The sequence below is a fragment of the Apus apus genome, chromosome 17, assembly GCF_020740795.1.
Source record: "Apus apus isolate bApuApu2 chromosome 17, bApuApu2.pri.cur, whole genome shotgun sequence".
Classification (NCBI taxonomy): Eukaryota; Metazoa; Chordata; class Aves; order Apodiformes; family Apodidae; genus Apus; species Apus apus.
In genome coordinates, this window is record NC_067298.1 from 3,670,679 (window position 1) to 3,694,273 (window position 23,595).

The 23,595-nt window shown below is 44.9% G+C and overlaps 1 protein-coding gene and 1 long non-coding RNA gene across 2 annotated transcripts in view; one reads left to right on the forward strand and one right to left on the reverse strand.

Annotated features, from left to right (window-relative positions):
- The window catches only part of LOC127391681 (uncharacterized), a 184,778-nt gene that overhangs the window by 59,571 nt on the left and 101,612 nt on the right, over positions 1 to 23,595 (forward strand). The window lies entirely within an intron of this gene.
- On the reverse strand, positions 6,477 to 22,033 carry LOC127391677 (myosin heavy chain, skeletal muscle, adult). Its single transcript, XM_051634708.1, has 38 exons — positions 21,789 to 22,033; positions 21,556 to 21,699; positions 21,307 to 21,463; positions 19,567 to 19,594; positions 19,360 to 19,471; positions 19,177 to 19,269; positions 18,987 to 19,050; positions 18,796 to 18,894; positions 18,595 to 18,698; positions 18,375 to 18,513; positions 17,634 to 17,752; positions 17,396 to 17,545; positions 17,071 to 17,241; positions 16,123 to 16,432; positions 15,899 to 15,969; positions 14,953 to 15,040; positions 14,741 to 14,858; positions 14,276 to 14,399; positions 13,527 to 13,663; positions 13,169 to 13,424; positions 12,447 to 12,689; positions 12,041 to 12,217; positions 11,810 to 11,955; positions 11,629 to 11,719; positions 11,147 to 11,536; positions 10,870 to 10,996; positions 10,570 to 10,688; positions 9,995 to 10,191; positions 9,452 to 9,635; positions 9,200 to 9,365; positions 8,903 to 9,027; positions 8,433 to 8,741; positions 8,129 to 8,332; positions 7,738 to 7,863; positions 7,473 to 7,643; positions 7,282 to 7,386; positions 7,043 to 7,138; positions 6,477 to 6,763 (listed from the first exon to the last, which is right to left on the reverse strand). The coding sequence occupies exons 1-38, from the start codon at positions 21,993 to 21,995 to the stop codon at positions 6,608 to 6,610; spliced, it is 5,823 nt and encodes a 1,940-aa protein (XP_051490668.1). The 5' UTR covers positions 21,996 to 22,033; the 3' UTR covers positions 6,477 to 6,607.

Sequence of the window (23,595 nt, forward strand, 5' to 3'; positions counted from 1 at the left end):
AAGATGCCTCACCAGACCTCTTACTTCCTTTCTTCCATAAGAAAGTCAGGATCTTTTTCAGGTACTAGCTTCTTCTGGGCTTTCAGTAAACTTACAAGGCTTATAAGTCTTATCGTCAACAAGAATTGGTAAATTTTGTTTGTCAGAATTCACTAAATTCCTTTCTGCAGAGTATCAATATTTCCAGTTAATGTCCTTCTATCACTGAAACAGTGCTTATTTACTTAGGAGGCACAACACTGATGATCACCACATCTCTAAGAGTCTTTTGCAACCCATGCAGCTCCACTGGAGCACACCAACTGTGTCTATTTTAAACTTTCTCTCAGAGATGTTCCTTTATGGTAACTACAGACGAAAGCTTTTTTCAAGGTCTGTGACCTTTGCATTGCTTGCCAGGGAGCAGACAGCCTGACTACAGAGAGTGTTCATACAGGCTGATTCTATTCCTCAAGGTATGGCATGTAACATGACCAATTAAATATACTTTCATTTATATGAATGAATGAGAGATATTTCCCCAACATAAATTAGGAACATTTCCAGATTCACAAGAACTAAGTATTTAAGACACAAAGTTCACTATTTTGCTTTTTCTACACACATGCAGCTTGGTGGCATAAGCTGGTTGATTGTTGCAATAAAACACCATCACCACTGTAAATGTTCAGCTTGATAATCACTAATGTAGTTTAATATTTAATTAAAAAAATAAATAAGAAGACTTCTGTTTTAATTATTGAGGACCCATCTTCTATTCAAAGAACTAACTGGATCAAACATATAAAGTCTTCATAAAATTTTGCTGCAAAATAATATCATGGCTCTGCATATGACTGCTAATGAGCTCTGCTTATTGGATTATACGAAGGTAATTTTTCTGGTCACTGAAAAAATGGAAAGCAGACAGAAAACAAAAATACTTTTGTAATAACATCCCTACAAATGTTTTGGTTTGGTTACTACAAAAGTAATTTTTGTTCTGACATAGGCATATAGTTTTCCCCCTAGTTGTTCTGACTGTATACAGATTTTTCTTTATGTATTTAGAAATGCCAGCGTAGAAAATGTTGGCCAGGAAAAGTTTTTTCAACATAGGAAACTTCAACTTCCAAAATTTTTCTTTGCAGACTTTTTTCCTTTATCCAAGATGCTTAGAGCAACCTTAAATATTCTTTAAAAAAAGAAAGTATCTTCCTTGTGTGGCATCATCTGCTCAAATTGCCTTTTACTAGTAAATCAAATAAAACATCTAGTTATCATAATGTAACAATTATGATTCTGGTTGCTCAAATAATAATAATTTTAGCTATTTTACACATTTAAAGCCTCAAGCCTATCATTTCTTAAAATAAAAAGGCAACAAATGTTTGTAACACTTTTTCCCACCTCCAACTCCTATTCCTTTTTCTTTGGTGTCATCCTTACTTGTAAAACTCTTCCAAGCCCAACATGGGTCAATTTTTTTATATGCTTCCCCAAAGCTAACATCAGTATCCTTCTTATTCCCACATATCCCCACCCTTTTTCATTTAACCATTCCTTTCCAGCCCATTTTTTGGGTATTTTAGCCTTTGTCAATCCTGTCTTAATCTCAGACCTCACATGTGCATATCCAATTCTGCTCAACCCTTATCACTATTTCTGCCCCCACTCATTTCTCACACTATTTTAATACTTCCATCATGAGCCAGATGCAGCCAACTCTGGCCCTTTATGCTCACATACCCTCACTCATGAGGTCCTAACATCTACCTGAGGATGCCCATGGGAAAATTTTGATTATGTTATGCCAGACCCTTCTGCCCTTGGAGACCTCTGTGTCTGGCAGGCTCCTGCTGGGACACTCTTGTTACCAGCTCAGCAGCTGTATCATGAAGGAAATGTCCCATTCTGGCCACAGACTCCTCCATGCAGAGGGGATCCACAAAACCAAGGACACAAAGCACAGCTCACCTAAATAGAGAAAGTATCTGTTCCTGGCTTTCCAAAGCCCTCTCCTTCCATGGTTGTGGCTAGCTCATTGCCACATGCCAGGGCAGAAAGAGAGGAAAGACTTCACCTGATTTTAGAGCTCTGCAGCTGGAGGGCACCTCTGTGCCTGCAGCTTCAGCTGCACAGAGTCCCAGAGCAGACTCTTCCCTTTGGGACAGGGACAGTGTTTTTGGGGTGGGTGCTGCCCAGCCCCTTCCTCACCAGGGCTCCACACGTGCTGCCATGAACCAGCATGAACTGCACAGGGAGTCTCTGAGCATGGCTTCATTAATGCTACTGAAGCAGACCTCTCTGATGTCCCACACTTTGGTTTGCATGACAGGTGTGCTCCAGGGGCACATCTAATGTGCTCTCACCTCAGGCAAGCTTCCAGCTCTTGGGACTCCCACCCTTCCCCCCTGAAACCCATTTAGTGTAACCTCTCTAAGCAAGTTGTTATCTATCTCTCCAAAAGACTTCACAAGTCCTGAGAAAAGAGCCAAGCACATGCCTCCAGGTAGGACAGCCTCTGCTCACTCTCACCTGACAGCTGTGAGGGAGGATGGGTTTCATACCTCAGAACACATGACATTTTTCCACTGGGCACATGCAAAAGTAGCATTGGTGCTGGCTCAGTGTTATGGTTTGAAGAGACACAGGCTGGTTTTATATTGTCAATATGAGGATGCATCCACAGGGGGCAGAACAGAGAGGGGTCAGCATTCCCTCCTATTTCCTGCCATACTCTTTAAAGCCAGGAGGGTGGGAAAGTCCAGCCCTTCCTGCTCTCAAGTTCCTTCCTGCCTTCCTGCCCTTGGAGGTCTTGGGGAGAGGCTCCTGCTCATTGCTTTCAGTTTTCAACGTGCTCTGTAGGATCCAAATCCATCGTGTGCTGGGAAAGCCTTGCACCCTTTTCCAGAGTCAGCTCTGCTGCAAGGGACTTTCAGACCCTTAGATCAGTGATCACTGAAATCAGGTTTTTTATATATTTGCATTCTTGCTCCTTATCCCATGGGTTATTATTCCTTCCTTCTTCTATTAAACCTGTCCTAGTTTTAACTTCTAACCTTTAAGTCTCTCTTCCCTATTCCCCTTTTATCTTCTCCTGGGAGGGTGAAGGGGAGTAACAGAGAGCAGTTATGTTCTCTGGGTGTTTGGTTTCCCCTGACCACTAATCTGAGACACTCAGGGAAAAATTTTTAAGACCTCATTTGAGCATGCAGCTACAAGGTACATAGCAGATTCCTTCTGGCCTCCATTTATAGGCTGGAGATGTGCTGCTGGGGTAGAACCTCCATTTATACATTCCAAGATTTTAGGTCTACCTGCAGGGTTCAAATCTGCATGGCTAGTTCTTGAGACAGGCAAGGCCATTTCCAATAAATAGTGCACGTTCTTGCAGAAGTGCACTTTGCCCTTTCCTTTCTATACAAGATTATCTTGGAAAGTCTCCCCCAAAAAAGGAAAGTTATATTTGACAGAGGCACAGACCATTCTGTTCTGCACTCCTTTCTAATAGGGAAGGTCCCTCATACTCACCTGGTGCTGATACGTGCTAAAGATTTTACAGTAATTTGTTCATTGTCTGTTGAGTATAATTTTTAAGTGCCTCTGCATTCTACATGGAAATTCCCACATCCTAACTAGTGGGAGCATTGAAGGATAAAATCTCTTGCTACTGGCAGTTTGGTACATACCAGATACGTGGATCTAAGTTCCCTTCCTAGGTCCAAAACCAAAACCAATCTCAATAAAAGTTAAAAGTTTTATACAAAATACTTTCACATAACAGCCTGTTATGTGTCATATTATACTTACCAATGTTATTTTCTGTCTTAATGCTGACTCTTCAGGCTTTCTTAAGAAAGGTGGTGTGGTATAACAGGGGTTTCTTCCTCCTTAGTCTTGGGTTTGCTTTGGTTTATTTTTCTCTCTTTTGTTACCAGTCAGCTTCCCTTTCACTGGTTCTCAATTGAAGCTTGAAAGATGCAGGGTAGCATCCTCTGCTTCAGTTATCATGAAACATAATTCTTGATTATCCAGTGACCCCCAAGGCTTGGCAGACCTTTACCAGATCTATGGTATTCACAGCACTTAGCCAAAAACAAGTAAGGTAATAGCTGTTTGACTAATAGACAGTTAAAAAAAAAACAAAAAACAAAAAACAAAAACAAACCAACAACCCAAAACCTCTTGAGGCCCAGACAAGCCCTAAGGTTTTGCATTTTCAGGTCAATACAAACCCTAAAGCCTTATGCTACTAATGGAAAAAAAAAAAAATCTTATTTACTGCTTTACAGCAACGGAGATTTTAAAGAACTGAAGAATCTTAGTATGACAGACAATGGTCAGATATTCAGAAGGAGGAGTGAAAAGAAGATAAACTGATGGCAAAGACAGTATCTGAATCCAGGATCAGGCTGGAGCATGAGTGCAGAGAATAAACTGGAGTGAAAGAAATGTAAAGTTGCTAGGGAACCATAGAAAGCCTTCTAACGTGTCATGGGAAGGAACCTTAACAAAGAGCTAGTCTGGCCTCAATGCTAGTTGTTAGATGGATTTATTAAGCTCTTTGTGGCTGAAATCTGATCGGCTTTGAAAAAGCTCATTCTTATCACTCTTGCAGGTCACAATGGCAGAGACATCCAGGGTTCTACTTACCCTCGCTGCTGACAGCAGCACAACCTCAACAGTACTGGTGTGTGTTGGTGAGTTTACATCTTGGAGAGGGATAATTAAAGAATCATTTTGATAATTCTGTCTTAGCCATACAGACAGGGAACTGTGAGCTGGAAGTTTCCAGCAGGGTGGGCAAAGCTCAGTGGAAGCTCATTTTGCTCTTTGGAAGCAAAGCCTATGCTGCCACAGTAGTTTCTATACACACTGACTGGGGGACCAAGCTCAACACTCGGCACTTCCCTGGAAACCTGAAGAGCTCTAATGCAGGCTTTCCTTTGAAAGTCTGGTAGATTAACAGAGCCAAAGTTTTTCAAGACAACTGACCTCAGGCCTGGGCATAGCTATGTTCTGCCATGCCATGCTGGTGATAGCTTCTCCTGTATTGCTCTCTGCTTGACAGTGCAGCTCCAAGGCAACCACAGTAATGGCTAGACCTCAATATTTTTTAAATTCACCTTTTAAGCAAGATCTAGACCAGGCATTAGGCATTCAGAGAGCAAACCAAGGACAGCACAGAATGTAAACTGCTGAGAGCAATCTAGAAGCCTCCATTTCCTGCCCAAACTATATATTCATCTCTCTTCCCCTGACTGATAGGCTCATTTTTCACCATGAAATTAACTTGGAGCAGAGGATGCCCTCCCATCTCCAAAAAGATTTGGCAGAAGATGAAGTTGTAAGACAAAACAAATCAAGCATGCTGTTACCCTTAAGTTCTTTCTGAACTTCTGTGTTTCTATACAGCTCTAAGCCTTTACACCATGGACAGTGTTTCTCTGTAGTTACTTCCAGTAGATTTTCTCCCCATGAACATGTCCAAGTCTCTTAAATCCAGGTAATCCTTTAGCTTGCAGTGACAAGGAGGTCCACAACTTAACTGCATACTTTGTGAAGTACTCACCCATCTTTGTGCTTTTGAATACCTTGCCTTCAGGTAGTTTCATTTGATTGACATACATACACTCACAAACACACACACACTGTCCTCCAGCCTCTGCCCTCTGCACTCTCCTGTTTCTTTTAGTGCCAGCACCGGTTAGAAAACTGATTCCTGCCAAGCCTCTCCACGCTGTGCTGACTTTAGAGTTCTGCTTTGTATGCCCACTCAGTTCTCTCATAATCTTAAGTCTCTGGGTTTGTTTCCTTGGTCCTCCTATAGAGGTCTCTCCATGCATTTGATCAACTTCATTGCCTTCAGAATAATAATCCCTTGCAAATTCAGTTGGTCTCTTTTTCTATTCTCTTTGGTCCCCACTGCTGAGAAATGAGTGGCTATTTACACACAGTTATGCAGCACATGTGGAAGACCTTGCTCTTGGATGGTAATTGTCAGCTCAGAGTCCATCTTTTTATATGTGAGACTACATTATGCTCCCCACAGATAAAATTTTGTGGTTTTAACTTTACAGACTTTTGTATCCTATTTAATGATACTTTTTGGTCAGTGACATGAAAGTTGCCTGTTACCTGTGTTCCTTAAGCATTCATTCCTTAGTGCCTGGAACAGATTTATTTCATTGGGAAATGCTGTGTTCCCTCTTGTTCAACACCTCTTAAGCTTGCTTTATTAATTGCTTAAGCAACGCAATGCCCAGCACTAAAAATATCTTTCATTCTGTGTCTTTGAGGATTATCTCTGACATGGTTCCTTCCTGTCACTTAATAAAGTAATATAGAATGGATATGCAGTTAGGAACAAGGTAACAGAGGCTGTACCATGAAACAGATAAAAAAAGGTTATAAAACAATAGTGTGTCTGAAGGCTAATCTTAGTACAGATCTAAGAACTGAAAAGAGGAAAAAATGAAAACTACTCATGGTACTTATGCAAATGAAACTACACTGTTTATTCTCTAGATATTGAGGTGGTTACAAAGACTAATTACAGAAGAAAGTGACCTAGAGGTTCACATTTTGTGGATCCCTCAGGTCACTTGGATGCCTCGTGACACCCTCACTCTTCCTCTTCTATCTTCTTGCCATGAAACTCCCTGCTCTTGGCCCGGAGCTTGTTGACCTGTGACTCTGCAATGTCAGCCCGCTCCTCGGCTTCGTCCAGCTCGTGCTGGATCTTGCGGAACTTGGAGAGGTTGACGTTGGACAATTCCTCCTGTGCAGGGAGAGGGAGTCGTTGGTGTGAGGAGCCCAGGGGTGGGCTTTCACAGCTCCCACACCTCGGCCTCACAGGGCAGTGGCAGAGGTCCCTGTTCGTCCCTGACTGAAGGGTGCTGAGAACTCAGCAAGGCCTCAAGACACGACAGTGAAAATGACCATGGAAAAGGCTGTTGTGTCTTGGGAGTTTCCTTCATGCTCCTTTCCTGGTATTCATACTCATCTCAATGAGCGTGCTGCCCAGGTGGCTCTTGCCCGTGCTCCAAGCAATACTTACAGCCTCCTCAGCTTGTCTCTTGTAGGATTTCACCTTCATTTGCAGCTTGTCCACCAGGTCCTGCAGCCGCAGAATGTTCTTCCGGTCTTCCTCAGACTAGAGCGGTTGGCAAAGAGGGAAGAAAAGTAGAGGCTGGTTCTGCACCATGTGAGGTTAACTGCTGCCCTTGGGGATGGTGGCTGCACAACCTGACTTGCTGTCAGAACACTCTGCCAGCCCAAGGAGGCCTCCTGCCTTACCTGGTAGGTCAGCTCCTTCACCCTCCTCTCGTACTTGCGCACACCCTTCACGGCTTCAGCGCTGCGCTTCTGCTCAGCATCAACCTCCCCTTCCAGCTCCCGCACCTGCAACGAGAAGCCCATCTTTGGAGCTTCCCTGCTGGCTGCTGACATCACATCTTCACTCACACACAAATCCAAGCCCTACACACCCTGGCCTCCAGCTTCTGGATTTGCTTCTTGCCCCCCTTCAGGGCCAGCTGCTCAGCCTCATCCAGACGGTGCTGCAGGTCCTTCACTGTCTGGTCCAGGTTCTTCTTCATCCTCTCCAGGTGGGCACTGGTGTCCTGCTCCTTCTTCAGCTCTTCTGCCATCATGGCTGCCTGGTGAGAGGAAACATTCCAAGCCATTTTGTGGCTGGAGATATTTTAGGGAAAAGGCACTCATGTTAAGCAGTGAAAAGAACCCCCAGCTCACATCAGTGATGGCCTTCTTGGCCTTGTCTTCAGCATTGCGGGCTTCCTGGATCATATCCTCCATTTCACCCTGAATTTGCACAATGTCTGTTTCCAGCTTCTTCTTGGTGTTGATCAAGCTGGTGTTCTGTTCAACAGGAAAAACATGAGTTCTACTTTTAGACCTGAGGTCTACATGTCAGGAGTTGAAATTGCAAGCAGCGTTTATGGAAGTCTTTCATGCAAGAGACCTCTTTAGAGCCATAGCAACCAACCAGATGTGGGGGACTGGCTAGGTTGGCCATATCAAGGCTTGGCTCTTCAAATATGTACATAGTAATCACAAAATGGAGAGCAATCTCGTTCTGAGTTATCCCTTGTGGATGGGATTAGTTTCCAGCAGGATTCCTGACCTGGGTGTGGAGGAGCTGCACACGTTCCGTGGCATCCAGAAGCTCCTGCTCAGCCAACTTCCTCGACCGCTCCGTCTGCTCCAGGGCTGCCCGAAGCTCCTCAACTTCAGCTTGAAGCAGGTTTGCTCTGCGCTCCACCATGGCCACCTGCTCCTTCAGGTCCTCCTGAGTCCTCAGAGCATCATCCAGGTGTATCTGGGTATCCTGGAAAAGAGGCAAGAGCAATTGCAGTGTGACTGTGTGTGCTTGGGTGCCAAAACTGTCAGGGGTGGCATTTGTCTGTCTGTAGCTTTGCTGAACAGACCTTGAGCACTCCCTGAGTGTTCCTCAGGTTCTTTTGTGCCTCTGCAGCCTGGCGGTTGGCGTGGCTGAGCTGGATCTCCATTTCATTCAGGTCTCCCTCCATCTTCTTCTTCAGCCTCAGGGCTTCATTCCTGCTCCTGATCTCAGCATCCAGGGTGCTCTGCATGGACTCCACAACTCGGAGGTGGTTTCTCTTCAGCTGGTCAATCTCCTCATCTTTCTCTGCTATCTTCCTGTCAATCTCTGACTTCACTTGGTTGAGCTCAAGCTGGAGGCGCAGGATCTTCCCCTCTTCATGTTCCAGGGAGGCCTGGACGGGTCATCAGGAACAGTGACTTAAACTACTGCTGCCGTTCTGAGTACTCTCTAACACAAGTACTTCATGAAATCTAGGCTTCCTTTCCTGCCATCTCTGCAGGTAACTCCTCCCGTACTTTCAGTCTGGACACCATTACTGAGCACCGTGAGTACCTCAGCTTCCTCCAGGGAGGCTTGGAGTTCAGACTTCTCCTGCTCAATCTGCTTCTTGACTTTCTCCAGCTCATGAATCGCCTTTCCTCCCTCGGCAATCTGCTCCGTCAGGTCGGAAATCTCCTCTGTGGGAACCAAGACCAAGGGCCTGGTCAGGCACAGAGCCAGATGGGAAGGGCCCTGCCCCACCAGGGTGACAGGCATCTCTGCAGAGCTGCAGGCACAGACCCGTGTGCAGCAGTGGGGAGAGCTGGAGAGTCAGAAAGCCCTGCCAGCAGCAGAGGGCCAGGGACTTACGCTGCAAGTTCTTGTTCTCGCGCTTGAGCGTCTCCAGGTGGTCCAAGGACTCCTCATAGGCATTCTTCATCTTGAACAGCTCGGTGCTGAGAGAGCGAGACTCCTTCTGGGAGGCTTCCAGCTCAGCCTGCGTCTCCTCATACTTCTGCTTCCACTCTGCTAGGATCTGGAGAGAAATGGGGCCTGAGTGTGCATGTGGCAGCCAGGAGGGGATGCCCTGCTCCCCAGCCCCACGCCTGCAGCCCAACACACCTTGTCAAAGTTCCTCTGCTTCTTATCCAGAGCTGCACAGGCAGCGTTTGAGCGCTCCACGTCAATCATCAAGTCCTCCACTTCATTCTGCAGCCTCTGCTTGGTCTTTTCTAGGGAAGCACATTTTGCATTGATGGCTTCAACGTGTTCCTCTGCATCCTGCAGCCGCTGTGCCAGCTTCTTCCTGGGAGGAGACAAGCACAGCTCCAGAGAAGGGAGGCAAGTGTGGATTGTCACAGAGAGGGCACTTGGCCACTTCAGGGCCTTTGAGCCTAGCACCTGTCAGGTGTTTTTTCTGTCCCAAGGCTGCAAGCAGCCTAAGGGGTCCTAGCACCTCCTGAGTATTTGGCCTCTCTTAGCTTTTCTAGCCCGAAAGACAATGTTTGTCCTTCCAATCTACACTTTTCCTCTCGCTCCCTCTCTCTCATCTATCACAAAGACAGTCCAATCCCTGTCCTGTCCCACTCTCTGAGCCTCCAACTTCCAGTTTCCCTAAACATCCTCAGTCTTTCCCAGCCACTTGACATCCTACTCCCCACGTACTTGGCCTCCTCCAGCTCCTCGGTGCGCTGAATGGCGTCCGTCTCGTATTTGGTTCTCCACTGGGCCACTTCGCTGTTGGCCTTGGACAGGGCACGCTGCAGCTCCCCCTTGGCTTCCTGCTCCTCCTCATATTGTTCCCGGAGCAAGTCACAGTCGTGGCGAGCAGACTGCAAGGCGTGGGCCAGGGCGTTCTTGGCCTGGGGGGACATTGGGATTGGTAACTGGAAGGTTTCTCTTGAGATGCCGCTTGACAGAGAGACTGGCAGGGGCGTTAGGATGAAACCCTAGTTGGGCAAATGCAAAGCTGGGAGCTGAGGAAGCCTCTGCCAATGAGGATCAGGATGTGTTAGTTTTCGCTTCCTTCCCTCCCTAGCTTATGAGGTGGGGTTTTGTGCATTTCTGGAGTTCCCTCCTGTTCTACATGTGTTAGTGACAGCTGCTCTGGGGACAGTTAGGCTGCCGTTTCAGTCATTGTTTCGATATGTGTGTCTGCAGCCTGTCCCAGAGAGTATCACCAGAATGTATTAAAAGTCTTAGAGATGATGAAGGCTGTGGGCAGTAGGGTGCTTCCAGACCTTTATTTCTTCCTCTAGGTGCCTCTTGAGCTCCTCAATCTGCTGGGTAAATCCTTGCTTGCCCCTGGACAGCTGAGAAATCAGAGCATCTTTTTCCTCCACTTGCCGCGAAAATTCACCTGGGAAGGGTAAAGTGAATCAAGGTAACAAGACGAATGACAAGAAGACACTTCCTGCCTGTAAAGCCCTGTAACCAGGAGTGGCCTGGAGCGGTTCTACCAGTTGCCACATTGCTGCTCCTGGTTTGCTCATGGCATGCAGGTCCTCCCATTGCACCTCAGGCACGAGGATGATTCTCACCTGATTCTGTCTGCAGGCGAGCTCTTTGAGTATTGAGGTCATTGATCATGCGTTGATTCTGCTCCTCCTTGGTTTTTAACTCGCTCAGCTGGTCTTCCAGAGTGCGACACATCTTCTCCAGGTTTGCCTAGAGAGCAAACACGAGGAAGGAAAGGAGATGAACTCCTGGACTCTGCCTTCTCCTCACAGCAGGGTTTTTCAATGAGAACGTGGCTGGTAAAGGCAGCCTGTGCGCCACACCCTGACCCTGTGAGCATGTTTGCCTGCAGCTGCGTACCTTGGCCTTGGAGACAGACTCCATGTTACTGGCCAGGTCGTCAATCTCCATCTTCAGCTCGCTCTTCTCCTTCTCCAGCTCCTGCTTCACCCGTTGCAGGTTGTCGATCTGCTCCCCCAGCTCAGCTGTGCTGTCCGCGTGCTTCTTGCGCAGGGCGGCAGCCGTGGCTTCGTGCTGCAGCGTGGCCTCCTCCAGGTCACGGCGCATCTTCTGAAACTCTGCCTCGCGCTTCTTGTTCATCTCGATCTGAGCTGCAGTAGCTCCTCCTGCTTCTTCCAGGCGCTCGCTGATCTCCTCGAGCTCCCTGGAGAGGTCAGCCCGATGCTTCTCTGCTTTGGCCCGAGAGGTTCGCTCGGCCTCAATTTCCTCCTCCAGTTCCTCAATACGAGCCTGGGGAACAGCAGCAACAACCCTTCACGCCCAGGCCCTCCTCCCACCTGACCCGACACTGGAGAGAGGGAGCAGAAGGAACAGACACTTGCCTGCAGCTCCTTGATCTTCTTCTGTAACTGCATGCCCAGGGCTTGCTCATCTTCGATTTTGCTCTGGATCTGGCTGATTTCAAAGTCTTTCCTTGGGGCAAAGCAAACCGTCTTAGTGCCGCAACAAAACCCCCCAAGGTAAAAACCGTCCCGGCCCTCAGGGCCCCACAGCCACACTTACTTCTTCAGCTTCTCATCCAGCTGCTGCTTATCATTTTCCAAATCCATGATGCTGTCATTGGCCAGCTTCAGGTCTCCTTCAAGTTTCCTCTTAGCTCTCTCTAGGTCCATGCGCAGTTTCTTCTCCTGCTCCAGGGACCCTTCCAGCTACAACAAACAAGACCTTCAGTGCTCTGCCAGCCAGGTCTCACTCCACACCTGTGCTGTTCTTGCTGTGTGTCTGTGTGCTTACATCGTCTACTTGCTGCTCCAGCTTTGTCTTAGCTTTGGTCAGAGTGTTGACTTTGTCCTCTTCTACCTGCAGGTCATCCAGCGTCTGCTGATGGGCCTCTTGGAGGGCTTTCTTCTCTTTTGTCAGCTTGGCAATGGTCTCATCCAGGGCTGCCATCTCCTCTGTGAGGTTTTTCACCTGTGGTTTGTAAGAAAGTGTCAAAAGTCTGTGTAGAAGGCTGGACTCCTACTTGAGTGAAATGTTTGCTTCACAGCACTTAGCCAGGAGCTTGTTTTCAATTTGGTGTTCCTGGCTACCCCGCTGTGATGCTCCTGGTGTGTAGCAAAGCAGCCTCATTCTCAGAAGACCAGGCTGATGTGGGAAGCATCTTCCCCTTCACCCCTGATGTGATTGCCCATGTGTGTACCTTGTTTTCAGTGGCATGCTTTTCCTTCTCAACCTTGGCCAGTGTTAGCTCAAGGTCATCAATATCTTTCTTCAGCTCTGAGCATTCATCCTCCAGTTTCCTCTTCTTGGCTGTCAGCTCAGCATTAATTTCCTCCTCATCCTCAGCCCTTTCCGTCACCTCCTTAATTTTGGCTTCCAGCTGGATTTTGGTTTTGATGAGCTGGTCACACCTTTCCTCAGCATCAGCCAAGCTGTCTGCTTCCTGGTGGGGAGACACAGGTTATGGTGGGGTGTCACGTTTTGAAGATTCTCCACTCTGACTCTTGTATCACTGAGGAGGCATGTGTTAAATGGGGGCTGAGCCTGGCCTGCCACTCCAGCAACTGGAAGACCTTGACCACTGCTCTTTGGGAAACCTTGTCACCTGGTATCAACATTGATTCCAAATGCTTTGTGTCTCTTAAAAATGCCTCACCTAGAGAGTGGCCATGAGAATGAACATACTTGCCTTCCAGCTCAGAGCTCTCTGCTGTGGAGCGTTACATGGCTCTTTCCTCTGACACTAGGAGAGTCTCACGTGGGGCTGCCATGAGGCTCACTATGGCCCTGGCAGAGCCTGTTTACATAATGTTCAGGTGCCTTGGAGTGCGTGATTTCACTGTTTTCCACTGCACATTTGTCAGCCTCCTGCCTGACTGCACATCGCTCTTTTCCCCAGAACAAACAAAGGGTGATACTCACCGCCTGCACTTGGAGCTGCAGGTCATTTTTCTCCTGCAGCAGGACCACCATTTTCTCCTCCAGCTCCTTCCTCTTGGCCTCAGACTTTGCAAGCTCTTCCTTGGTTTTTTCAAACTCCTCCTTCATGTTGGCCATCTCCTTCTCAGACTCTGCACTCTTCAGCAAGGGCTTGATCTTGAAGAACAGCTTCATCCAGGGCCAGTGCTTGACATTCATGAATGCACGAACGTTGTACTGGATGCAGAAGATTGAGTCCCTGAAATGAAGTTCCCATGGCTGTTGCATATCTTTGTTGTGATGCATTTAGCTTTCTTCAGCCAAGTAGCATGAGAACAAAGTAAATATGAGAAACGTCTACCTCCTCTCCACCATCCTCCGGTACTCCACTCTCATCAGGAAGCCCCTGCACCTGGCTTGTGTGCAAGTGATGATTTCTGCAAGCTTGTCATCTCTCATCTCCTCCAGGAGTCCCAGCAGTCCAGCTTTGAAGAACACCTTAAAAAAGATAATATTGCAGCATGTCATTTTCTGGTAGTATAAAAGCACAGAGTATTTCAGAATGACCAACCCCACCTTGGCCCTTTCTGAACTCTTTCCCAAGGGTCTACAAACTTCCTATAAGCTCAGCCCTAAGCATTCATTCCCTGACTGAGTTATGTGGTATGAGTTATGGTTTCCAGTTCTGCCACACCTATACCTGGTCAGGAACCCTCATGAGCTCTACCACAACCTTTAGGCTTTCTTCCTGGCTTGCTGTTAGATCAATCTCATTGCTGTGGACCTATGCATGAATTAATGAATACTGCCTGGGACTTGTTAAACTACCTATATCTAATCCTGACCAATCTCAAAAACCATGGCTTTATAGCTTCAACTTAGACCTTTCTTATAGTCACAAACCTACCTTTTGATGTGTACACTTGTATGAAACTGGCTACCATTCCAGAGTCTTCCTCACTTGCCTTGCTTGGGTACTGTGGGACCAAGCACTTGCTGACTGACGTCCCTACCCAGCCAGCTCTGTTATTGTGCTGTGCTCCTTGCCCCTGGCAAGCAGTCTGCCCTTACTACTCCCTGACAAACTTTTAACACAAATCTTGGTTCTACCTTGGTGTGACCAAATCTGTATTGGGTGTGGTCCACATCAATGGATCCTAGAAGTTTCTCTGAAGCCTTCTTGCTGTCCATGAATTGTCCTTCTGGAATAGCACTTGCATTAAGCACTCTGTATCTGCAGAAGAAAACAGAAGAAATCCCCATCAACAAAACCACGATTGTGACTGAACCCCTCAATTTTCTCAGACTATCTTATTGAACTAGTGTCATGCCTGGAGACAGTTCATTCTTTCAAAAGAGGAAGAGGATATTATGGAGAATGTTTTTTACTGTTAACTGTAAGTGAAAGAGAAACCTGATGTCAGTGATGTCATATCGTCATGAACTGATTGATGAAACAGTTCTATGTTTTACGTTACTACTCATTACCAACTTAAACTATAATATTTCAAGTATATTATGGTACTCACACTCTTCAACATGGTCTAAATGGGGAGAAAGGTATAGCACTCTTACCTCTGCTTGAAGTCTGCATACAGGACTCTGCTGGGGAATCCTTTCCTGCAAATTCTGATCCCTTCCAGCACTCCGTTGCACCGCAGCTGGTGCAGCACCAGCTCATGCTCCATGGCACCTAACAAACACCACCATTAGTGACTGCCCCATTGTTTGATACTCAGGAGAAGAGCCTTTTTGGCTTGAGTTTTCCTCCTTTTGGATCCCCTTACCAGGTGTTTTTGTTTCATTTGGGATGATGCATCGTACAAAGTGAGGGTGGGTGCTGCGCAGATTGGCCATCAGCTTGTTTAAATTCTCCTGTGAGATCATGAAATGTAGTTTACATTAATAAGCGTAAGCACTGGCAGGTTTAGTAGTAGATGTATCAGACTGAGTGTTTTAGGAGACAGACCTGTCTCCTCTAAAACATCTTGCAGAGATCCCAAAGGGAAATTTGGAAGCTGAAGGCTCCCATGTTTTTGGTTTTCAAAATCTTTTGTAAAATAATGGTTACTATTACTTTTCCTTAATCTCCTTATACAAATACAGAGCTGCCATCTCCCTGATTCTTCCAGGTGGTATTTCTTGTGGTATTCAGTGGGACATTTTAAGTGGATGACATGTTCTTTTGGCTAAGCATGACTAGAATCTGATGTGGTAGCTAAAAAAGATGATACAAATAAACTTTTTTACTAGTGATTCAATATCCCTGAATTTCTCCACTTCATGCAAATGGAAATCTTGAAAACATAACTCAAACTGACCTCAATATTCATTAAATTTATATAATTTAACATTGACTCTCCCCAGTGAAATGAAAGCAATGCCTTAAAGTCTTACAATCTCAAGGTTTTGTTTTTTTTTGCTTTTGGTGTTTGATCTATTACTTTCAAAATCTTTCGTAGAAGGTGGTAGCAAAATTAAGCCAGGTGGAAGAAATCAGCCAAAACATAGGAAGCAATATCAATAGCTAGGTAGAAAATGTCTAAGACAATTCCCTAGGAAGATTCAGGAGGCTAATATTATCATTCTGTCTCCTGATAAAAAAAAGGAAGACCATGCACGCATTCAATTCAGGTAGTGATTTAGAAGAGCTATAACCAAAATTAAAAAGACCTTTTGGATTCAGAATACAATATTTTCTACCTTCAAAGAGATAATTAATTCTGTCCTTACCCGGAAGAGAGCTGAGACAGTCTGGAAAGAAGAACCCTTCTTCTTGCCACCCTTCTTGCCACCACCAGAATCTACAAATGGAAAAAAAGGAAAAGGTATTAAAATACAGAGGTTGCCTATTGGAGACTACAGAGCACAGAACAGCTTTAAATGTTTGGGGGTTGCTTCTTTACTTCTGTATCAACATTGTCCTACACTACAAATACAATTTTCACAGAGCTAACCTGCATCTGCTCCACCATAGTTGGCAAAGAGTAAGGCCAGCGTCTTCACAGATGATTTCTGGTACAACCCAATGACAGTTTCATTCAGAGGGTCCTTGTTCTTCTCCAGCCAGCCAGAGATGTTGTAGTCCACTGTGCCAGCATAGTGCACCAGAGAGAAGTGGGCCTCAGCCTTGCCTTTGGCAGGCTTGGGCTTCTGGAAGTTGTTGGACTTGCCCAGATGCTGGTCATAGAGCTTGTTCTTGAAAGAGGTGTCAGTTGCCTTGGGGAACATGCACTCCTCTTCCAGGATGGAGAAGATGCCCATGGGCTGGAAGGTATCACAAGAAGTGACAGAGGAAGGTTACAATGATGTGAAGCGTCTGGTATGAACATCAAAGGTACCACTGTGTTGCTGGTAGCACCTCAGGCTGAATCAGGGCCTATGTTTGTCAGGAGCTGTTCTCAGCCAGGGAGGCTTATTTCTGCCTTCCCTTCCTCCAGCCTGTCTTCATGGAACTGGCAAGAACATCTCTACTGCTTCAGTTGGAATTAGGAGCAGACGTTGGGGAACACATTTTAAACAGGAAAACAACTGGGAAGTAGCTTCAAGAGGCCCATTTGTTTTGGACAATCAGGCAAGATGATGTTTACTACCCATATTTGTATGTGGAATCTTCAGAGAAAAAAGGAAAGGAGCCTGACTCCCGTTTCTTTAACAAAGTCTACAGGTGGGAGTGCAGGCTACATTTCCATGCTTGAAGACCAGGAAATGCAGGATGGATGACAGAGATTTGCGTTCCTAATTTCCTGTTCACAGACTAAAATAAATTTCAGAGCAAAATATTTTGTTTCACTTGCACTGAATATCAGTCTGTGAGTTGTTTCTGAGCTGAATCTGGACCAGAAACATCACAGAACTCTCAAATTCATCATACCCTTGATGATACCCTCGTATGGAAAAGGTACCTTCTCAATGAGCTCAATGCAGGCAGCCAGGTCCATCCCAAAGTCGATGAACTCCCATTCAATTCCCTCCTTCTTGTACTCCTCCTGCTCCAGCACGAACATGTGGTGGTTGAAGAACTGTTGCAGTTTCTCATTGGTGAAGTTGATGCACAGCTGCTCAAAGCTGTTGAACTGCCCAAAGCAAGGAGAGGTACACCGGTTCTCAAGGTGTGGCAAACACCACAGGACTTTGATAGCACTTCTGAATCTTCCTGAAAAGAAGTCTGAGTCCCCTTGACCCCTCCTGATCCTCCCTTGGCTATGGTGCCAAACCCTTGTTCCTTACATCAAAGATCTCAAAGCCAGCAATGTCCAGGACACCAATGAAGTACTGCCTGGGCTGCTTGGTATCCAGCTGTTGGTTGATACGAACAACCATCCACAGGAACATCTTCTCAAACACAGCCTTTGCCAGAGCACCCACTGCATTGTTCACCTAGAGCAGAGAGAAAGGACTAGAGTTACCTCCTAGGTAATCCTGAAGTACTCTTTTAAGCCATGTATTTTCAAAATACTTTTTTTACCTGTGTCACATTTTGACCTTTGGTCACGTATTCATTCCCAACCTTGACTCGGGGATAACACAGGGCTTTGAGCAATTCAGCTGAGTTCAGGCCCATCAAGTAGGCAGCCTTGTCAGCCACTAAAGAGGAAGAGAGAGAAAATGAAGCATTTTTCTTTGGACAACGACCAGAATTTGGTCAGTGTGAGCAACTCTGCTGTTCGTGTTCTAGAAATGGTCTGGTCTGATACAGGTCTGGGAAAGAATGTAATTCTGCAAGCCAGTGATGGCCACCTTTGAAAGCAAGAACAGACGTGGCTTGGGTAGGAATAGCTGGAATCTGGAATCTGCCAGAATAACCCCAAAAGCCTCTGGGAATGTGAGGCACTCATGCAGCACATTCATTTTCTCTGGAAAGTGGGGTTCTGGATAGCAGAGAACACAAGCTTTATGTCCCACACAAAACAGGACCGTGCATCATAGTGACTTAGTGGTTGAAGGCTTTAGAAAAAGAGAGAGATACCCTGTTTTGAAGAAGAAGTTCTGGCTTTCAGACTGTGTGTGTTTGGTGAGAATAAAATAATGGTACTTCCCATGATCAGGAAAGGACCTCTGCAGTGAGAGAGAGAATGAAGACAGATGTTCTCCCTCTGCATTTTAAGTGGTGACTCAGGCTGACAAAGGCCTGTCTTTGGGGCCCAACACACCATCTCTGCAATCAGAGGAGCTCTGTGAACAAGTCAGTTGCTGAATTTACTGATACCTTCTGTGCCATCAGGCTCTGCCTGCTCCTCTCGTTGTTTCTGCTTGAACTTCAGGTTGCCATAGTGCATGACAGCCCCTGTCAGCTTGTAGATGGCTGTCTTTTCATCAGCAGTGAAGCCCAGGATGTCAATGGCACTCTGCAGTCAAAACAAGGAAGTGAAAGCAGTGCCTGACAACCTTCACTGTCTCATGAACGAGATCTCCTTTGAAGTACTTACATCTGTAGCCATCAGCTCCTCTTGGTCATCAATGCTGGGAACAGTGACCTCACCTTGACTCACATAGTGGAAATCATAAGGGTTGGTGGTGATGAGGAGCATGTCTGAAAGCAGGACGAGGCAAGGCACAGGGTTAGTTTGGTCAGCCATAGGGAACTGTCACTCAATGATCATCCTCAAAAAGACAGAGATCCTTCCTACCAATTAGCTCAGGCTTCTTGTTGGACATGATCTGATAAAAGATGTGGTAGCTTCTTTCTGCCTTGAGCTGGAAAGTGACTCTGGACTTCTCCAGCAGATCTGGCAAGGAAGGCAGGAAGAGTCAGGCACAAGGCCACACGTAGAGGTGAGAACTGGGGAAGGAATGGGATCAGGCCAGAGGAGCCTCTTACAGGTTTCAATGTCAGCAGAAGCCAGTTTGCCTGTAGCTCCAAAGTGGATTCTGATGAATTTGCCCTGTTCAGCAGAAGAAGCAGCATTACAGCCTGGATGCATTTAATTGCCATCTCCTCATGTGAGAACACCAGTAGCCCGTCACTGCTCTTATAATGAGGAGGGATTTTCCCCAAAGCACCAACTCACAAAGCGTGAGGAGTTGTCGTTCCTCACGGTCTTGGCGTTCCCAAAGGCCTCCAGCAGCGGGTTGGCGCTGATGATTTGATCCTCAAGCGTTCCCTGCAGGACCATAATTATTGCTGCCTCCTTTCCAAAACCATGTCAGGAACACAGGAAAGCTTTGATTCAAGCCAGTCTCTGTTAATCTACCTGCATTTTGCCAGACTGCTCCTCCTTCTTCTTCTCCCCGCTGGCTGCAATTGTTGCAAAGTACTGGATGACACGCTTGGTGTTCACAGTCTTCCCTGCACCGGATTCTCCGCTGTCAAAGGCAAGAGAAGCAGAGAGCGTGTGGTCAGGCAGGAGATCCCCTGGCCCTGGGCAGCCCCACAGGGACCTGAGCAGGGATCTACGTACGTGATCAGGATCGACTGGTTCTCGCGATCTGTGGAGGAGGGAGAATGGAAGATGCTGTTAGTGGTATTCTTGAGTAACACAGATCACAATGTGTGTGATAAATACAAACAGTGCTCTTAGCGAACCTTTGTAGTGTGTGGAAAAGGCTCGAGTTATGAAATTTTGATTTCTTCAATGTTTTTTCACCTTTGAAATATTAATTTAAACCCTTTTTTTTTTTGTCATTGAAATAGGACGTTTCTTCTTAATTTAACCTTTTTCTTATATCTATCTCTGTATGACGTAAATAGCAATGCAAGTATGGCTGTTTGTTACCAGTGACTTCAAGAGGTCTGGATCTTTAGCTTCCTCTAGGAAGTCTGCTATAGACGTTGGAAAATCTTGGTATGAAAGAACTTCTTGGAGAATCCAATGAGATTAATATCAAATTTCTCATGTACATTTTTAGGGTCCCAGCAAGTGTAACAAAGAGCTTGTCCATCAGTGAGTGAAACCATTTAAGAATTTGTATTTGTTTCCCTTTAACAAAAGACGCTTTTACAAATCTGGTGAATTAGGTCTCATGTCTACATAGCAACAGGTTATAACCATTAACTTAATGAGCATTAAGTAACATCTATGTAACCACTTGCAAATGAATTCTGATCTTTGCCTTACTCTAGGGAAGTGTAGAGATTTAACCAATGTTGGAAATGTTTAAACAAGTTGCTTTTTTTCTCCTTTTCTTATTTTTCCTTTTCACCAGTGAACTGAAAGACACAGTCTTTCTGAGGTGAAAAAGATAGTTGGGGTTTTTTTTTTTTGTTTTGTGGTTTGGTCTTTGTTTTTTTGCTGCTGTTGTTTGGGGTTTGGTTTGTTTTTTGTTTCAGACTGTTTCTGTTCACTTTTTATTTCTGTCTTTTAAAAGTCTGTTTTTAAAGGCAGTAACTGAGAAAAGGAAGAAAGAAGATAGCAATTGAGAAAGAAAACACTAAATTATTAATTATCCCTAAACCTGCTCCAGTATTTAATACTTTTAAAGTGGAAAAGAGACAAAAAAAATTCAAGTTGTCATTCTATTTTTATTCAATAGTCAGGGACTTTGTTAACAGTCTGTGGATTCAGTTATCTCCTTGTGGAATCATGAAACAACTGTAGTTATATGGCCATCAAATCATAGATTCTCTTCTGTATATTGCAGTTTTGGTACACAGAATTATAGTCCTTTCTGGTCAAGTAACTTTCATGCCTAAGAAGTAAATCCATAATACAGGAGTATTAACTAGCATTTGATTTGAAATAAAGTCATTTATTACTAGAGGGTGCAACTTTGCTGGGATTCTAGCTTGCTTTTTTTTTTTTTTTTTTCCCCAAAGAAGGTGTACATATCAGAATAACAATTGAAATTAAATCATTTGCTTTTTCAATGTCTTACAGTTTTGGGACAGATTAATGACATTGTTCAGAGCTGTATTAATATTTTCTGTCAACTTTAGAGCAAATCAGATCTCAATTAGAAGTAAAGAGAATTTTTGTTTTATATAATTCAATTAATCCTATCAATTATTCTTCCCTCTAACTTATTCAGTGCCGTTCATACTATTAATTGGAGTTGTAAAAATCACTGGGACAGAACTATGCATAGTATCAGCAACTGTTAAATTAATTAAAGGCCCACACTGACGGTTGTATCTCTACAAACACAATTTAAAAAAAAAAAAAAAATGTTATATCACCATAAAGATACTGCCATAATCTTACCAGTCAGCATGAACTGATAGGCGTTGTCAGAGATGGAGAAGATGTGTGGAGGGGCCTCCTGGCGCTTCTTGCCTCGGTAGGCCAACACCACCTCCGGGTTGTACACCGGCAGCCACTTGTAGGGGTTGACGGTGACACAGAAGAGACCCGAGTAGGTCTGGAGGAAGGGAGACAGCACGTTGGCTTCCCCTGAGCCTGGCAGAGCTGTTCCTGCTGCCTGCCCAAAGGAAGGCTGCTGCTGGTACTTACGTAGATCATCCAGGCTGCATAACGCTCTTTGAGGTTGTACAGCACAGCGGGTTCATGGAGGTGGGTCATCATGGCCATGTCCTCGATTTTATCATACTTGGGGGGGTTCATGGAGAAGATTTGATCTTCCTTCACGGTCAGGGTCTGTCAGATGAGGAAAGAGATGCATGTATGTCAGCTAAGAGCTGAGACTGGGAATTACACACAGTTTTTAAACTGTGGTTTTCACTCACTTCTCCTGCTTCACTCTTGACAGTGACCTTCCCGGACTCCCTGCTCTGGATTGTCCCTTTCACAAAGGATTCCTTAGGATGCACCACAAAGACAGATGACTTGGCATCAAAAGGCCTGTTCTGGGCCTCGATTCTCTCCTTTTCTGATTTTCGGAGGTAAGGAGCTGCCTCCCCAAAAACAGCCATCTCAGAGTCTGGAGAAGTCATGGCTGCAGTTGTACAGGCAGTGCAGTTAGGAGGGCACTCTGTAGGAAAGAAGATATGTTGAGTCAGTGAGTGAACAATTTTATGTGGAAGAGAGGAGATCTCTTTCGCTTTGATCTCTTCAAATATTATATTAGATATAAACAAGTCTGAAGCTGAATTTAAGCTTCCCAGTCTTGGCTGTAAGACATCTACTTTTCTGAAAATAATCCATAGACATCTAGGTATATAACAAAGCACTGAAAAGTTCTTTAGTGCAGGAGTATTATTTCAGCTTTGTTGACTCCAGTGAATTTGGACATTGCCATAGCAGAGATTTTTAAATGCTACTTGAGAATCTCTGAGACACTTCTTTGTCTGATAGCCAATAGTGGCTTTTCACTGGAACATTTACTTGCAACGGACAATTCATTTTGCTTTATGACAGATACAAATGTCGTTATTGCCTGTTCTGCTTTCTAGAAATTTTTAACTGTTGGATTTCTTCCAAATCCTTAAAAGGTGGAAAATTTTGAGTTTAATTCTGGTGACAGAGGCTGGAAGTCAATGTTCTTTGAAAACACAGCAACTCGTTTTATGTCACACAGATATCCAGAGATAAGTTATAAGTTGAAGGGGAAAATGCCACCTTCAAACCTAGAATAAAATACCTGGTGATAGAGACAGTCCCTGATAGAAATGGTTCTCAGAGGCTTATAGGAAGTTAAATGGAATTAAACGGTATATGTTTTGCCAAGAAGTTCACAGGAACCACACACTTACCTTGAAATTTTCTGTCAAGACTGGGCACAGCACTCCAAAGAGACTTTTATAGAGTCTGGTATGCAGATGCTCTGGATGTTTCCTTTTCCTTCAGTCAAAATATATTTTGGCAAACCATCTTTGGCAAAACATTATCTGGCAAACTTCACTAACAGCATAATTGTCATTTGAATTCACCAGCTATAATTAGAAATGTTTTACATCTTACCATTCCTGTGGATACATTTCCTATGAATAGTTTGACAGGGCTATTAATAATGGAATCTTGACTAGTCAAGGCACTTAAAGAACTTGGATGTAGAATTTATAGGGTCTTCTGCTGTCTCTACTGATAACTGGATCTTTGACCCAGGTGTGATTCTTTGGCGTTTCTGTACTGCAACTGTTCCAGACATAAGATTGGAATAATACAATCTATATTGTGTATACTGTCCTGTGAATTTAGGGATTGCCTCTGCAGTATTAGGAAAGATAATTCTACAGAAGACCAACCTTGATTAAATGTCACTCAGCAGTTCATTATCTGTTAGACTGAAAAGGGGAAAAACAGACATATTGTGGGCCAGGACTTTGACTGCAAGAGCAACGTCAGAATACAAGTGCAAGTGTAGACAAGTTTAGACACACAATTAGTGCCCAGAGTTTGAAAGAGGATTCCTTAGCTACAAAAAGACATAAATGACTTTGTGAGCAAATCTACACTTGGTATTTTGCAGATACTGAAAAATTCAAAATATGCATGGTAGAGAAATGTTCACTGTTGGTGTAGTCAGTCATAACTGACATTAGAAATAAGTCTTACCTAGCCTTAAACAAATTATTCATGGTACGTCACACCTAA

Excerpts from the sequence above, each read along its gene's own strand:
- LOC127391677 (XM_051634708.1), bottom strand. The coding sequence starts at position 21,995 with ATGACTTCTCCAGACTCTGAGATGGCTGTTTTTGGGGAGGCAGCTCCT. Across the intron at positions 11,537-11,628 it reads AGAAGATCAAGGAGCTGCAG|GCTCGTATTGAGGAACTGGA; the intron begins GCAAGTGTCTGT and ends GCTGTTCCCCAG. Across the intron at positions 7,644-7,737 it reads CCAAGAAGGCCATCACTGAT|GCAGCCATGATGGCAGAAGA; the intron begins GTGAGCTGGGGG and ends TCCTCTCACCAG.